This window comes from Xiphophorus couchianus, chromosome 10, assembly GCF_001444195.1.
Source record: "Xiphophorus couchianus chromosome 10, X_couchianus-1.0, whole genome shotgun sequence".
Taxonomy (NCBI): domain Eukaryota; kingdom Metazoa; phylum Chordata; class Actinopteri; order Cyprinodontiformes; family Poeciliidae; genus Xiphophorus; species Xiphophorus couchianus.
In genome coordinates, this window is record NC_040237.1 from 12,182,357 (window position 1) to 12,199,139 (window position 16,783).

General features: G+C 41.8%; 1 protein-coding gene across 1 annotated transcript; it reads right to left on the reverse strand.

Moving 5' to 3' along the window:
• Positions 1–218: 218 nt before the first annotated feature.
• Positions 219–4,467, reverse strand: atoh1c (atonal bHLH transcription factor 1c). The gene has a single exon (XM_028029636.1). It carries the CDS (start codon positions 1,170–1,172, stop codon positions 651–653), a length of 522 nt encoding a protein of 173 aa, XP_027885437.1. The 5' UTR covers positions 1,173–4,467; the 3' UTR covers positions 219–650.
• Positions 4,468–16,783: the final 12,316 nt, after the last annotated feature.

Sequence of the window (16,783 nt, forward strand, 5' to 3'; positions counted from 1 at the left end):
AAACAGAAGTTTACAGAGCTTTATTCCCGGACGTTTGCAGGATGAATGGAAGAGCTTTCTGTACATAGTCCCTGTACATAGATTGATTTCCTCGTGTAGGAGGAAAGTTGTTTGAGGGGTTAAAATGGGTGGGTCTGGGGTTGTAAAGGGTGGGGTTGTGGGGAAATTGAGGGGGCGGGGGGGTAAATTTAATTTTAGATGCTAGACTTTTCTGAATCGGACTCTATTTTTCATTTTCTGAAGCTTTTTTTTTTTTTTTTCGCCCAGTTGTGTTGTTTTGGACGGATGGACAGAGAGTTTCTGCAGGAAAACTTGATCTTTGTACCAATTTGCAGACTTGTGTCTTTGGTTACATGTATATAATTTTAAAATAATAAAAATTGCTACTTTCAGTAACTGCCGGACTGCTTTTTCCCCCTCCTCAATGTCCTGAATTATCACTTGGCACTAATTCTTTTTTTTTTTTTTTTTTTGAGGATATTGTTGTGTCAAAAGAGGGAGAAAAAAAAATCTGAAATCTCTTAAATGACGTGAATATAAAAACAGAGAAACATTATTGCAGGATTTATTTACAATCAGTAGAAAACAGTAAAAAAAAAAAAAAAAGTTTGAGTCTTTTAATGTCCCTCAGTTTCTGTCACGCGTTCCGGTTATCTGCTCCTCTCCGCGTTCCGAACCTCACCCTCGGGTCCAGCTCTGTTCGGTTCCGAAGGCCCGCAGGTCCCGGTCCCGTCCTGCAGCAGCTCAGTCAGGGTGCTGATGTAAATCTGGGCCATCTGCAGAGTCTCCGATTTGGACAGCTTCTTCTCGCTCTCCAGGTTCGGGATGACGCTCCGCAGCCGGTCGAACGCCACGTTCAGTCCGAGCATCCTTCTCCTCTCCCGGGCGTTGGCGGCCAGGCGCCGCCGCCTCTGCGCCCGCTCCAGAGCACACCTGTCCGGCTGCAAGTAGTGCAGGGCGGGGCCCAGCCGGAGCTCCACGATGGCGCACGGGGACGCCTCGCAGAAGTCACGGCTGTCTCTCGAGAGCGCCGCCTCGGCTTGCTCCTGCGCTCGGGTCCGCTGCAGCAGGGCGTGCATGTCCCCTCTGAGATCCACGGGGGCCGCGGGGCCGACCCCGCCCTCCGGAGTTGCGGTGATGAAGGGCGCAAACAGGCTTTTACGCGGCGGCATGTCTCCACTTGTTCCTCTGAAGCAGAACCAGAACCAGACGGCGCCGGGGACGGAAGCGCAAGTTCAAACTTCCCCAACTCTGGGACGGGAATTTATGGACCCGAGAGACACGGGGGGGACGCGGCTTGCGTGAATCCGGGGGCGTGGAGAAGGTCGTGTGCTGCCTAATGAACAGAGCCAAAGCCACCGCAGGAGGTCCATTAACCAAGTTCATCAAAAAGGGATTAGAAGCGAGTCAGTGAGCGTTGTGGACCGAGGAGGGTGCAGGAGAGGAAACATCCCGTCTTATTGGACCATGCAAGCGGCTTTTGGAGGGCCTTTCGCTGCCTGCATTTAAATCATAAACAGACTCAAATAAAATGTGCTGCAATTTCTCTAGTTATTCCAGAAAAGCGATATTTCCTTTTCCTGAATATTTCAGCCCTTGAATCTGTTTCGAGTAAATATTAAACTGCCTTTAAATCAGGGTGATAGAACCTGTGCAGCCCGATCGTTGAAATATTTTTGGTATGTATAAGTTTCTTTTGCCTGACCGTTCACAACAGTTGCTACAAATTTATTTAATATTTTTGTCACATTTGGATATTTCTTATATAGTTTATCAACAACTCCTCTCGTTGCTTGTACTTGTGACAGTGCAATGAGAATAAAGTTGAATTCTATAATATAAAAAAAACAACATAAAAATGGCATGGAAATTTGGAAAATAAGTTAACGAATTAAATGCGTATTGAATTGACAATGAAGTTACTGAATAAACAATTATGAAGTAATTCAGAAACGGGATAAATAAAAACAATATCTGAAAATGGAGAATAAAAAAAAGAAAATCCTAGAATTAAATATAAAAGGAAAGAAAAATAGAAATGACTAGTTAAAGTAAACCAAGGGAGTGATTCATGTTTCTCTCTTTTAAAATGGAGCATATTTTATGATAGTAAAAAAGGAGAGATTAGTATTTTATACTTTCAACATTTCCAAAGTTATTCCAGTTTTGTCATTTTAAATCACGTTTAATGTGGATGCTTGTAGTGCAGATGTTAATATTGATTTTTTTTCAGTAAATTTATGAAAGTGGAATCACTTTCTCCCCCCCCCCACAGTCTCAGTGACATTAAATCAGACTAAACTTTCCTGTTTAACATTAGTTAGAATAGCAAAAATGATTTCTATATGCTAAAACGAGAGTTGATATTTCAGATTTCTTTCGAATTTAGAAGTCTTTAACAATGTGGCTCTTTTGAATTTTGCACGTTCTTCCATCGGGTTCTTTAAATAGTTTGCTAAAAGTTTTTGCTCGTTGCTCCTGATAGTACTTCTTGAACTGAGTTAGAGCTGTCCTGCTCACACACAACCTTTCAGCTCTGCCTGTACTTTGCCGTGGTGCTGAGACTGGCGGCTTTGTGTTGGCATTGTTTTTGTTTTGAAGTCGCGTAGCGAACAATCCAACCTTTGATGCAACAGCTTCTTCCTCTTTGATTGGCCTTTCAGCCCATGTTGATATGAGCCTTTTTAAAAAAAATGTTATTGTGGATAATGACAATCTCACCTTGTTTGGCTTCTCCTTACAAAATGTTACATCTTAGCTTCGGGTGTGGCTGTTTATACTTGTATGTACAGGTGAATGTGACAATTTCATGCATCTGAAAATTTTACAAGACTTTCAGGAGGCCCTCAGTTCTCTTCCCGATACCTTGGCTGACTTCTTTGTTTGTTTGTTTCTTTTTTTTTTACGATGTCACACAAGGACGTCGTGAGACGTTAATTTGAGGCCTTAAAATAAGAGAGCAATTCTGTCATCTCGGATTTAGTAAATTCAAATCGTTTTATTAACCCCAACAGGATTTCCAAAACGACAAGATTTATTCTCAGAATTTGAGAGAGGAAAAGTTTGCTTTCTTTTTCTGCAGTGTTTGTGATTATCTGGTGTAAGTGAAACAAACTTTATTGTCTGGTTTTTATAGATTTAAATGATCAAAATATTTAAAGAAATAAATATCTGTTACAGTGAACTAAATAATTCATTGGGTTCAGGAGTACCACTTCATCATCCATCCCTTCCCCAAGAGTTTGGACTGAAAGGTGAAGTTTGGTTCACGAATGTATTAACCGATGAAGTTGGGAGCTTGTCGTGCTTTTATTTTATTTTTTTTAAACCTCTGCAGGTTGCAGCCTCGTTGTTGTGACACATTAAAAAGCTCATCAGTCTGGAAGTGTGCATCTTGGTTTTAGAGTTAATTAAAAGTGCTGCGGCTTCCTGCGGGGAGGGCCTCATGATGACTGACAGTAACTGGCTCTCTCTGGACAGAGTCTTAATGGGATTTAGCGGCGTGTCCCGAGCACCGTGTGCCAGAGCTCTGCCGGTTCCGAGCCGGGCCTTTACAGACACCGCAGCGTGGGGCCGGGACGGGGACACACAGGGAGCATAATGGACTCCTTATGGCCGTGCGGACCCTCGCTGTCCGAGGTCCAGCGGTGTGGGTTCGCCTGTTTTTGTTCTGCTGCTCTGGAGCACGTGGGGAGGTTTGGCTTCGCGGCTCGAATGACAGTTGCTGGCACGCTCTGCTTTGTTGAACCCAATGAAACGGCTCGTTGCAGCCAGCGGGCGGACACAGGCCGCAGATCAAAGCCTCCCACCGTCCATACCGGCCCGACCAGATGGACCCCCACATGGCAACTTTAAAGCTTCAGTAAAGAAAAAACCCCCCCGCAGATTAATAGTCATCGCGTTTCCAACGCAGTGACTTTTGAGTAATTTCAGGATTTTTGTCGCGTTATAACGTCAAGATCTCGCTGTGTGTTCTGGGGCTTTTAATTTATGTGATAGTTTTTAAAGCAGGGCAGGGAAACATCTCACAGAGCCCTGTTCAGTTAATCATCTGAAAATGGAGGAGAAGTCCGTGGCAACTGTCAGGTCAGACAGGAAGGTTCACCATCCAGCAGGAGGACGACCCTTAACCTTCAGCTATGGTGTTTGTTGACGGCCATGCTTAGGTTGGATTCTGCACAGTTTGAGGTTTTTCGGCTGGTTGTTTGCACAGTGTTTCAGGTTTGAAGTAGAGCTGGACGATATGTCTGGAAAAACGTATCACGATCCAAGGGTTTTGAATCAGTCCATCGATAATTATTGATTAGTTATTTGTTGCAAATATTTGAAATAACTGCCATTCTGGTGGCATGGGCTCTTCTGCTTTATCCTCAGCTTTCACTCCACATTGTTCTTTTTCTTATTATTTATGAGCAGTTATGAGGAATGGTGGTGAAGCCTCAAGTTGTTGCTAGGTAACCAGACTGAGGGAACCAAAGAGTGAGTGAGGTAGTTGATGCCACCAACTTTTCTTAGCTAGCCTTTCCTCTGCCTACATTCCCCAGAATGCTGTGAGGCTCTGGATTGGAGTTCAGTGAATTTATTGAATATTTTATCAGACGTGTCATCTGTTGATATTGATCATTCGTCTGTCATGACATGTATTATTAATTTATTGTCCAGTCCTCGTTTGAAGTGTCAAATAAATTAAAATATCCTCTAAAACAAACAAAAAAGACAATATGATCATGCACATCTCCTTAAGAAATCTTTTTTTTTTTTTTTTTACCTCCTGGTCTCTCAGTGACGTTTCTAAAATTTAATAAATCAAGATTTTCAGGACATTTTTTTTTTTTTTGCAGTGTCTACAAAAAAATAGGAGAAAACTTTGAACCTTTTCTCCAGTGTTTTCTTTGTGAGCCCTGTGATACGGTTTGTTTCTGCTCGGAGTCACCGGGCCCTTTGCTTTACTCTGCTTTGGAAGTGAAAGAGACACGTTGGTTGGTTGGGGGCCGCGGGGGGAGGTTTGTGTTCAGCTGTTAACACGCTTCGCTTTGTTAAACCCAATGAAACGGCTCGTTGCAGCCTGCCGACTGACACGGGCTGCGGATCAAACTGATCTCCTGCGAGACGACGAGGAAACATCACCAGCCACGTCGCCGCTTCAACACGTTTCAGCTGCTTCCATTCCAATCCTGAACCCGTTTCCGCTCCTGGTGTCGGCTAAGCACACGAACACTGGAAAACTGAGTTGAACTTAGTCTTGTGGTTTTCTGCTCGTGGAAAAAAGAACAAACGCTAAGTGATCTCCGAATGAAAGGACGTGAAATGTAAACTTTTCAGATGAGATTCAATGTACTATTTATTTTTTTTTTTTTCCTTAGTTAAATGTAGGATAAGTAGAAAAATGTTACCAAGGAGCCAGTTTTGGCACAGCAATTGATGGTTTTTGCTGTGACCTTCCCTCATAATTTCGCTGCACTTTTCTTTTTCGTTTATTTCCTCATCCTAATCTGAATTGGTTTCGATGTTAAACAGATTCGTGAGGGTGGCGACGAGCCCTAAAACGAGAGAGGTTACGCCATGTTACTCAGGTGAGCCGTCGCTTTCTCCAGCTGCAGAGATTTTGGAGTTGTTTCTTTTTTTTTCTTTCTTTTAACCCCTGCTTCATTTCAGCACCTTGCATCATGACACGGACGAGTTGCTAAAAGATTTTCAAGTGTTTCTTTTCTCTTTCTTTTCTGAATGAAATCGTCTGCAGCCGGGAAGCTTAAACATCAATTTGATGCAGAAAAACAAACAAACAAACAAACAAACAAAAAAGCCAACAGATAAACAAAATAATTTGTATGCGTTTTAAACTACTTCTATGAGCATCGATGGGACAAGCAGCCAGAATAATGAATATTTTAAATGAATTTAAGTGCAAACAATGCTGTGAAAAAGTGTTTGCCCTGGTAGATTTCTTCAATTTTTTTTACTTTATCGTCTTGCTTCTATGTTCCAGATTATCACAGATTTTAATATTGGATAAAGAATATGATGAGGAAATGAAAGGGTTATTCTAACCAAACTGGCCTAAGCAATTATCCCTCTTGTCAAATCTTGATTTTACTTTGAATTACCTAAATTATTATTATTATTTTTTTGTTAATATTTTGTGGACTGATTAGACAAAAGTGCATGTTTTTTTTCTATTTTATTTTTTTAGGAAGCATGTGACCTGTTGTTACACCTTGAGTAAAACAAACACATTTCAGGGAAAAAAAAAAAATCGTATCCAAAGTGGAGACATGGTAGTGAGAGTATGATGATCTGGGGCTGCTTACTAAAATTTACTAGTAATTCTCAAAATTGTTCACAAAGCCAGGTTGTGGGAGGGGGGAAAAACTGGATGATAAAAACCATTTAAAAAAAAAGTGCAAGGCTTCCTCTGTCTGTCTTTTTGAATGTTCAAAAGCAAAGTTCCTGTATTATAAATACTAATAAACTGCTTGTCTTGTTGGAAAATTCAGTAACAAAAAAAAAAAAAGTTATTTTCACAGAGGATTTAAAAAAAAGAAAAAAAAAGGTACTCTGGGAACATTTTCAACAAAACCATAAAATTCCCCCAAAACGTCTCCTCTTTTAGAGTGAAAGTAGGGGAAAGACGAAGAAGAGTCAAGTTAAAAGGTAATCAGCCAATCAGGGTGCTCACAGGGAGAGCTCCAGGTGACGGTCGTCGCAGCAGCTCTTTGATGTCGCTGCTGCTATTGATCAGAGAACATAGATCACACTATCGGTCCAATCAATAAGCCAGCAGCCACACAAACAGAACAATGACCAGACACACCACTGAACACACACATTTATCTCTGGCCACACCAGCGATCCTCATTGTCTCTCTGTTCACACACACACACACACACACTGCTTGGCTTCACAACACATCCTGCAGCTCCAATCACCAATTATTGATCGGGCTGGCTGTGTCTGTGCGAGTGTGAGGCCACCAGGAGCGTGTCAGCCATGTTATCCCTCCAATAGAAAACCTCGGCTTCTTCCGTCGGCCCTGCAACGTTTAAATATTTACGATGGATGACGTGCTTTATTTATTTCCCTTCCAATTTTAATATTTTCTGAGATTCTTGTTTTAGTCATCAACTCGGCCATATTCTTTCCATCCACCCACAAGGATTGACAAAATATAACTAACCTGTCAGCCACATCTTGAGCAAGTTTTCCGTTGCATTTATGATGAGAAGCTGCTTGGATCCCATGATTCCTGTCCAGAGTACGCTTTATGTTTTAATTTTATGTCAGATTTGAGGGTACAATGACTGCCTCTGCATCCAGATTGAGAAGCAGCAGAAAACTGTCGGTGCCATGCGACCACTGCCTTGCTTCATTCATCCATCTTCATTGCCCTCCTCCCTTGTTCCCTCCGCTCTGAATTTTTCTGCCCCCTCCCTAAGCCGGCTGCGTCTGTGACTTGACGATCCGGTCGACCTTGTTTTTCTCACCTTGATGAGTTGACCTCCGACCTGCAACACCGCCGAGGTGTGATTAATTACAGGCTCGAGAGGCAGAGGAGGTGCCAGAACCATCAGGTTAGATTATGGAGACTGTCTGGAGGGGAGAGAGGGAGGAGGGCAAAGGAGGTAAATTATAAATGGAGAGGCATCTCGTCTTCTGCTGTTTGTGTTGGTGCTGTGTTTCTGCTTCAGTGGGGATTTGTTTTCTGAACCAAAAAACTTGCCAAAAGTATTTTTAAAAAGTTGCTTCAGAAAGCCTGGAGTGGCTGCTGTAAAAATTTAATAAACGTAAAAGTAAAACAGATTCTAATCTTGTTTTACTCTGATTAGTTCCTGAAGCGAAACAACACTGGAGTGGATTTTGCTCTGCAGTGGCTACTTTACATAAACAGCAGCTACTTTATATAAACAGTAGCTAATGCTAATGCTACTGTTTGGCACCAGCTACTGCTACCCAAAACGTCTCCGACTTCTTCTTATGTGTAAAGCTACGTTCAGGGAGTCCATCGTTTTTAGTTTCTGCGTTGTTTTCACCCTGTATTCCCATTTGTTTTTATCACCCACCTCAAATTCCCCTCTCCAGTGACCATCTTCGTCTCTGGCCTGTACCACCTGGTTGCTTAGCAACAGGCTTAGGGCCAGATCCGCAGTGTGTCGATAGTCTAAAACATTAAATAAATAATAATAATAATAATAAAAAAAATACCCTTTAAAATATTCAGCGGTTCAGGAAGGCGGGAGTCTTCCTGTGTGCTGAGGGAAAGTTTACAGTCTGCCTGGAAGTGTTCAGTCTGCTTTCTGAATAAACCCCCAGGAAAACAAACCACTTCTGTTTCTGTCTGGAAACATGGCAGGAGTCTCCGTCTCTCAGCTCTTCCCTTTGAATCAAGGCAAAGACGCAAATCTGTCAAAGTGGCCTTAAAGTGGCAGCTTCTGATTTTAAGACGGGGAGGGAAAAGAAAGTGATCTGAGATCAGCGGGGCGTCAGAGGAGGACAGTGAAGGCATCGCATCGCGTTTGGATGCGGATCAGTTCTTTGTCAACAGGGGTCGCTGTTTCCTCGCACTTAGCTTGCCGGCTGTGGTTCGCAGTGAGCGGATCAGTTCCACTGATGTTTCTGTTTTCTCCCGTGACCGTGAGCGCCGTGCGAATTGGCTGACAGCTGGAACAGTTTTGTGGATTCAAATTAAACTTTTAGGATGTGGGTTTCTGTGTGACAAGCGGAGAATAAAAAGCTGAGAAGATCACTTGAAGAATGGAAAATCAGCGTCTTCTCGGAATGAAATATTACGAAAAATTCGAAGAGAATTTATGCCACAACTCCTTCACATAATGTAACGTCCCAACAGCAAACTGCAAGGTGTTTTATTGAGATTGTATGTGATAGACCGACACAGTGCAACCTGAATGTGTTCGTACCCCCTACTTTTCTCTGATTTTGTTACGTCATATAGTGAGAAAGTGAATATTGTTTTGGCATTTTTGTAAATTTATTAAATATGTACAAATTCAAAGTAATGACTGCATCATTACTCGCAGTCATAAACCTTTTGGTCTACCTGCAAAAGTCACAGATGTGGAGAAAACTAACTGCGCATCACCCTGATTATTACACAGTACTTAACGTGCAATCAATGCTAAATAAAGGACATGTTGAAACTGATAAGAAGATGAATGGAACTAAATTTAAGAACCGCTGGGACTGAAAAATCACTGAAGTATGACACAAACGATTGATTTTTAAAAGTTTCAGGTTGATGTAAAGCGTCTGGAAGTTATTTTAGGAAGGAACTATCAGAAGGGACTTACTTTAAATAGGAAATTGATTTATATATATGAAATTGTTAAGGAAGGTCACCCCTTTTATTTAAAAAGCTTTCCAGTGCTTTAAAGATATCGATTGAAATCTTTGAATCAGTTCTGCAGCAAAGTGGCAGCGAGGTAACAGACCGGAAGGGGAGCAGTGTCGTCTGACTTCTCGCTCAGAAGTCAAACAACAACAGTTTGTCCAACTCGGAGAGTTAACTCAGTAAAGCAGAAAGCTGGAGAAATGTTAAGAAGGAAGTCTGGCTGATTTAAAAAAAAAAAAAAAAAAAAAATTGAAACCGTTCCACACCAGCTGCAGGTCTTGGGAATGTTCTGACCCATTTGTAAAGGCATCACTGTTCAGCGGTCATTATGTTGTTCCTGACCGACAGCAGGTCGGTGCTTCCTCCCTTCCGCGATCTTCTCAAATGAATCACTCCAAATCATTTTCGTTTTTCCTTTTTCGGAGCTACAGATGTCTGTTTTTTTTTCAAATTGCCACCCAGGCGCTCGTATCGCCCCTCGGCTTTTGCGCATCGTAAAAAATAACAAAGGTAACACTGCGCCTGTTGAGGGATTTCTGAACGTCGCCATGGAGGAGGTGGTGCATCTCGATTTTTTATTTTTTATTTTTCCCGTCTCGTACGCTACAAATGACTTGCGTTACCTCTGCCGCATGTGCAGGTATCGCACCCTCCGGATTCATTCCTGCACTCGTGCGTCTGCTGCTGGTTTTAAACATGCTTTGATTCCAGAGCTGCTTGTTTCCAGTTGCAGCTGAGATGCGAGCTCGTCGGATCCCCGCTGAAGGTCAGGTGAAGTCAGCAGGGGGGCTGATGAGCCTGCAGCTTCGTGTTTGTGTGCTTGTGCTGCCTGCTGCCAAACTCCGGCTGGGGGAGAGAGATCCCTGATTGCACGACGAGCTCGGAGCGCGGGTGGAAAGGTTCAGCTGAGACAACGGATTCGGTGTTAAGAAGAAAATCTGGCAGGAGAGGAGCGTATAGTTTCTGGAAGAACATTTCAGTTTCAGACTGAGGCGTGTGTTTCACTTTTTCCACACTTTGCCGCATAACAACCAAACAAAAGGATCAACACAAATTACTGCAAGTGAAAAAAAACACACACAAAAAAAAACACGTTTTTTTAAGACTTAAAAAAAAGATGAAAGTATCATATGCTCTGAATCAAGTAGTGCTGTACTTTGACTAGGGCATTCTAACAGCTAAATATGCTGCGATCTAAACCATTTTCTTGTAGAACTGACTTTGTGTTTATGTTTGTTGTGCAGCTGGAAGGTGAAACTCTGCCCCCTTCAGGTCTTTTACATGCTCTAACACAGAAGATGCTAAATAATATCAATACCAGGTTGGTATCGGTATCAGATCATAACTATTTAAAAAAAGATTTTGTTGTCAAATTGTGTTTTTGCACTTCATTGATGAAAAATGGACAAAAATGACGTTAATATGTTGTTAACGTATTTTGTAGGCGCCCTTGAACTTTGTCCAGATTCTGTCCTGAGTTTGAACCAAATAATTCAAAAGAAAAATCACAAAAACACCCAAAATAAACTAAAAAGTATCAGCGTTGGAGTCGACGATAGGGACCCAGTGTTTACTTGGTATCGACTCAGTACCAAAATACAATGGGTTTTCTCGCAGGATTTAATTTACTCTGTGATGTGACGGCAGACGTCCAGGAAATTGAGAAGATCTGCAGAAGCTGAGGTTGACATGGTGACTGTAGCAGCGTGGAGAGAAGATGGACAGGAAGTTGGGTAAATGATCTGAGATCCGGGTTAAGTGGATCTCAGTTGGAACGGTTGGAGAAGCATTGAGGAGACTCACCAAAGGGATCCTTAGGAGGGATTTTGAGCAGATGAAGCCAACAAAGAAGGATCCCACCGGGAACCAGGAGCGGATCATCCACTTGGGAGTTGAACTGATGAAGGAGGAGAAGAGGTGGAGTTTAATGGAAGCACAAGAACTTGAACTAGCAATGAACACAAATGCTGAGAGCCTGAATAACTCTGAGCAAGAAAACAACCTGGAGTCGTCCTCAGATAGTCTGCCTCTTTTCGATCAGCCTCGATGAACTTCAGCTGGAGACGTTGTTCTGTCGCACACAAAATACCCTGAGGTTTGCAGTTCTGCCACCGTGGTCGTGTGTTGAGTTAGCAGTTATGTTGCTAAGCTTGCAGATGATCAAAATGAACAAATGGAAAACATTTTAGTATGACTATGGAAGTCATATTAAAAAGATGGAACGGTACGACCTCAAGCGCTATGGAGACCCTTGGTTTGATGTCTTTGCAAAATGATCAGAAACAAAACAACTTTTTCATCTTGAAGAAAAAAATCGACCACCTTTACAGAATCACTCTGTCCTTCCAGCACCCTCACACATTTTAGCAGGATCTTTTAAACATTGGTTTAAATCTCCACCTGCGTTCTGTCTTTAACGCAGAGGTTTTATCCTTTTATAGCTGAACCTTCCTGTAATTTCTGTGTGTGTGTGTGTGTGTGTGTGTGTGTGTGTGTGTGTGTGTGTGTGTGTGTGAGTCCCTGCTGACTGCTGGAAGTGGAACAGCAGCTGGCTTCTGCTGCTCTCAGTCTGTCAGCCTGGTTATTAGACATCACTGGCTCGCTAACACTTTGTTGTGCGGCCACAGGGGAACGGACGACGACAGACACAAACATTTGAGGGGAGCGTCGGCGCAGGGCTGCAGCAAACTCAGACCTACGAGCAAACGGACGACACGGGAACTCATGAGCGATTAGAGTTGAGCCGATGATGGTGGTGATAGCGGTTGAACACGGCCTTTTCTGTTGTTGCACAGCTTTCATCTGTTTCACTGACGTGATATTTGTGACACCTTTACAGCAGTAGTAGTGTTAGAACACTTACCCAGAAATATCTGGGTATCTATTTAACAATTCAGTTGTACCTGCAATCAGGATAAAAGCAAGTAGGCTGCAAACAATCGGTTCATATGTGCCATCTGCAGAAATACACCACTAGGTCATAAAACAACCAATCAGAGCCAGGAGGAGGGTCTTAGCGCTGTCAATCACACCTAGCCCCTTGCTCTCTGCTACGCTACAGCGAATTCCTCCCAACAGAGCCTGTCATTAATTCTCAGGCTGGTTAGAATGGTCACCGATGACGATTCCTGTCACGATAAGTGTGTTTTTCCACCATTAGTACAGCTGCAGCTCGTACGCAAGCATGATTGAAGGCGCATTCGCCCTCCTCCCAGCTCTGATTGGGATTGTTGTATTTCTGCAGATGGCAATAGAACTACAGGAAGGAGGCAGAGGTTATCTGTGTTATGTCAATCTAATGGTGACAGTTTTAAGAAATTTGTGAGAAAAAAAAAACAGCTTGAAGAATTCTCACTTTTTCCATGGCCTCATGCTGGGAGGAACACAAACTCCTCATGCTCAGCTGGAAGTTACTCCAGTGCGCACTGGAGATCGTGGATTGAAGATGCCAACAAAACCTGCAAAAAAAAAAAAAGCAAACCTGAGATTCTCTCAACCAAAGAATAAATTTAACACAAACCCAGAGCTCGGGCTACGGAATACGCAGCCTAATAACTGCAGCAAGTCATCCGGAGCGTTCCCGCCTTTTCAACTCGTTGCGCGTCGCAGTTAAATTGGCTCATCTCATCCCTCCAGACTGAGGCGGATCGGCGTCTCAGTTTAATGGGACGCTGACGGCTCCTCGCGTTTCCCTCCTCACTGTTGCGCGCAGCAGACGGCAACAGCTCCTCTCGGATTTTCAAAGAAACATCTCGCACAGGATTCCCTGTTGGGATAATGGAGAGGCTCAGTGAGGATCTGAATGCTAATCTGTGGGAAGAAGAAGGCAACACAGACGGAGATGTTTAGGGTTGTTAAAGAAGATGCGTCCAATTATAGATTTGTGAGTTTTAAATGTAGAAAAACAATCGTTGCGTTTATATGTCGTTCACATTAAAGGATCCAGCAACGAAACTGATTCCAGATTTTAGCTTTGATGGCATAAAGTATGTCGCCATCACTTGCAAAATCTGAAAATGTTGGATTTTAAACTGTAAAATCCTTACTTAAAATACTTATAGATGATCAGATGGTCTCGATGCCGCCATCATAAAATGTAGTTTTTAATCTCACTTCACTACTTCTCCTCTAAAGTCGAAATGCTCCACGCTTTCAGACGCCCGAAGCAAACCACGCCAAACAATCCGGCAAAATGCAACAAACTCTGCAGGATCCGAGGTAGATATGACAGCAGCTGCAGCAGAAAGTGCTGCAGGGATTCTTTGGTTCATGAATAATAGAGGCTTTAACAGAAAGTCAAAACATACAATTTTGATTTCAACAAAAGTTTCTCTTCAACTCGCTGCACAAGCCCAGCTCTGCCTTCTTCATTGCCACCCTGAAAGCTGGAGACCAAGCCAAGGGCAGAGAAGCTCCTGTCAGTCAAGAAAAAAGAAAAAAAAAAGCATCTTCTGGGTGTGGAATCATGGCAAGACGTGTTACCTACAGCATACACAGCAGGAAAACATGATTTTAATGTTCCTTTTTTTTTTTTAGACGGTGTTGAATAAAACGCCCAAACAAGGCTGGAGTGTTCCGATTGTAAGACGTTCGATGAAAGTAAAAACACAAGCATGTTATTCCTTTTCTTAAAAACTCCAAACTGTAATGTATCACAACGGTGCGTCATGTCTGCAACCAGCAAAGAGTAGTGCAAAAATTGTGAAGTGGAAGGAACATGACACATGTTACCTTTTTTTTTTGTTTTTGTTTGTTTGTTTCTCAACTAAACTATAAAGTGTTGGTTTTCATTTGTACTTGGCTCCCTCAAATCTGACACCCCGAGGTAACCTCCGGTGCAAGCAGTTGCCTTTTTGTGATCTGAAATTTCCATTTTTATCGTCTTGCTGAAATAATGGCCTAAACCTTTTTTTTTTTTTTTTTTGCAAAAGTGATTTTGGTAAACTAAAGACAAATTACCATTTTTTTCTTTCCAGAACACGTTTTAGGCCAAAAAAGAAACAAACAAACAAACAAACAAACAAAAAAATCACATTTGGCAGAAAATAAGCTGTTACTTTAGCAAGCTGATGTTTTCGCATTAAAGTTAGGGTAATGACAAAATCTGAGTAGAGGGTGTGAGGAATACTTTTGCGTGGCAGTGTAACAGTGACTGGGTAAAGAAGCATTTCTTTTTATGAGCAAAGACAGATGGAGATTTAGGAGTTTTCTGCCAGACTTGGACATCCTGTTTCTGCTGTACAGTGAGGATTCTCACATCTTCTCATCCTCCTCAGGCCTGGCTGGAGGAACATTCCCTTTCTGTTGAATCCTTCCTAACAAGCACCACATATGTAAATACCAACTCACCCACCACTGGGATAGACATTTTAGAGCTGTGCAGAACTTTTTCTTCCTTCCTTCCTTCCTTTTTTTTTTTTTTTTTTTTGGAGCTAGAGGTGTTTTTTTATTTTTATTTTTAAATGTAATTCTTTTTTAACTGACTTAAAAATATATTTTAGATTTGAATGTTTAGGCTAGAAGTTAAATGTAAAATTAACAGAAATGTCCCAAAAAGTCACAACTCAGGTGGGAAAACTTTTTTTTTTTTTTACATAGGTCCCAGCTGAAAATGTCAATATGGCTACCCTACACAATAAACTTAGCATTAAAAATATGTTGTTTTATTCTTTTCACTTGCTACAGTGCATGGAAGCACAACATACGGAGAAATGTTAGATTGTATTACTAAGTAGCAGTTAGCTTTGTCACTTAACAAACGACTACCAGATTTGCGTTTTTTTTTGTGTTTCTTTTATTTGAAGTTAAACTGGATTTAGTGTCAATTCAAGATCACAGTTCTGACTTTCAGAAGTTACGTCTAGCTTAAATGCTTTCCACTTTATTTTACTGTAGGATTTCCCAACATTTTGAACCCCTTCACATCACTCAGTAGAAGTCACTGATACAAACCGTAGGAATCCTTTGATGGAAACCTTTAGGAGCCAACGCTGGTAAGCGGCCAGTTCGCTGAATTCAATATCTTCCTGTCGGGAAGCTCTCGGTGCGATTGATGGGAGTACCGATGTGACTTCTCCAGTACCTCCAGGCTCCATGTAGGAGAGCTGAATGTGTTTAATGAACTGAGAGAACAGCCTGCAAGCCGGTATGGATTGAAGAACTGCAGAGCCTTATTTGTGGGCAGCTTGACTCTGGGTACATTCCAGGATGTCTGATTACTGCTTGTATTGAACTCGTTCCTCCTGCATGCTTCAGATCTTTTAAAAAATGCAAAGATCACAGCTAAGGGCTGATCGGTTTGTATTCCACGAGGCTTTTTAGAGGACAAGAGGAAGGAGGTTCTGTTAGAAGGAAAGAAGAGAATACCAACAAAGTCCGTTTTGTGATACTCTATTGGCTTTTACCACTATTGTTGCCACTGATTTAAGTTTTTTTGAATCTAAAGTATCTCTGAGAGCCATAAGAACCGCAGTGACCAAGAGTTACCAACACCTTGAATTAATACTTTAAACAGTAACAGATCAAAAATAATCATGTGCATTATTTGAATCCAGTACACACCAATATCGCCAAACTTATTCACTCGACTGCCTGTTAGAGTAGAACCCCTGACTTCCGTGATTTGGAGGGATGATCCATCATTTCACAACATAATGTATGTGTAGGTGGACAGTACAGCATGTGCTCAACCCTGGCCTACACTGAAGAATGCATACCTAATATCTGAAGCTCAACAAAACGCGAATCCAAGAAGTTTTTTATGTGAGATGGGGAAAGAGTCTAGGAGCACAACATCCAAACAAGTTTTCAGAGAGTAAAACGACGTTGGAGACAGTTTCCAAAGAAAGGATTCAGATATAAAAGGGCATCAGGCAGGACTGGGAAAAATGTTTCAATGGAACAGAGGAAACTCTACACTGCTCAGTTTCTAACATGCAGCCTGGCTGACATGTAAAGAAAAAGCTTCACTTGCGTCCAGGTAACCTCATCTTTTTCCTTTATTATTATTGATTACGATTGCAAATGTTCCCTAATTTAAACTCAACTGATGTACTGTATATTTCTTGGCAAGCTATTTTCAATTGAACTTGACAGCATTTACTTTTATTCGTTTTACCAATTTCAGTAACTTTTCTTTCCATATATAGTAACAATTTGTTTCATTTTAGTCAATTTCACATGTTCTGCTGACATTTGTATTGGGAACTCTTGCCGTTGTCATCTTCATTTACGGCCAAAATGTTCTTTTAAACTCAAAAAATGAACAAAAAATGGTGCACTAGTTTCAGTTTTGCCATTCAGACTTGAGCTTACAGCTAATCACGTGTAGCGAACCTGATAGTGAAATGAAGTTATGCTGCGCCTGCGGGATTTATCTGACATTGGGAGGATTTTCTAATAGCTACTGCTTTAGTCAGCACATCACTTGTTTACACCATC

Excerpts from the sequence above, each read along its gene's own strand:
- atoh1c (XM_028029636.1), bottom strand. The coding sequence starts at position 1,172 with ATGCCGCCGCGTAAAAGCCTGTTTGCGCCCTTCATCACCGCAACTCCG.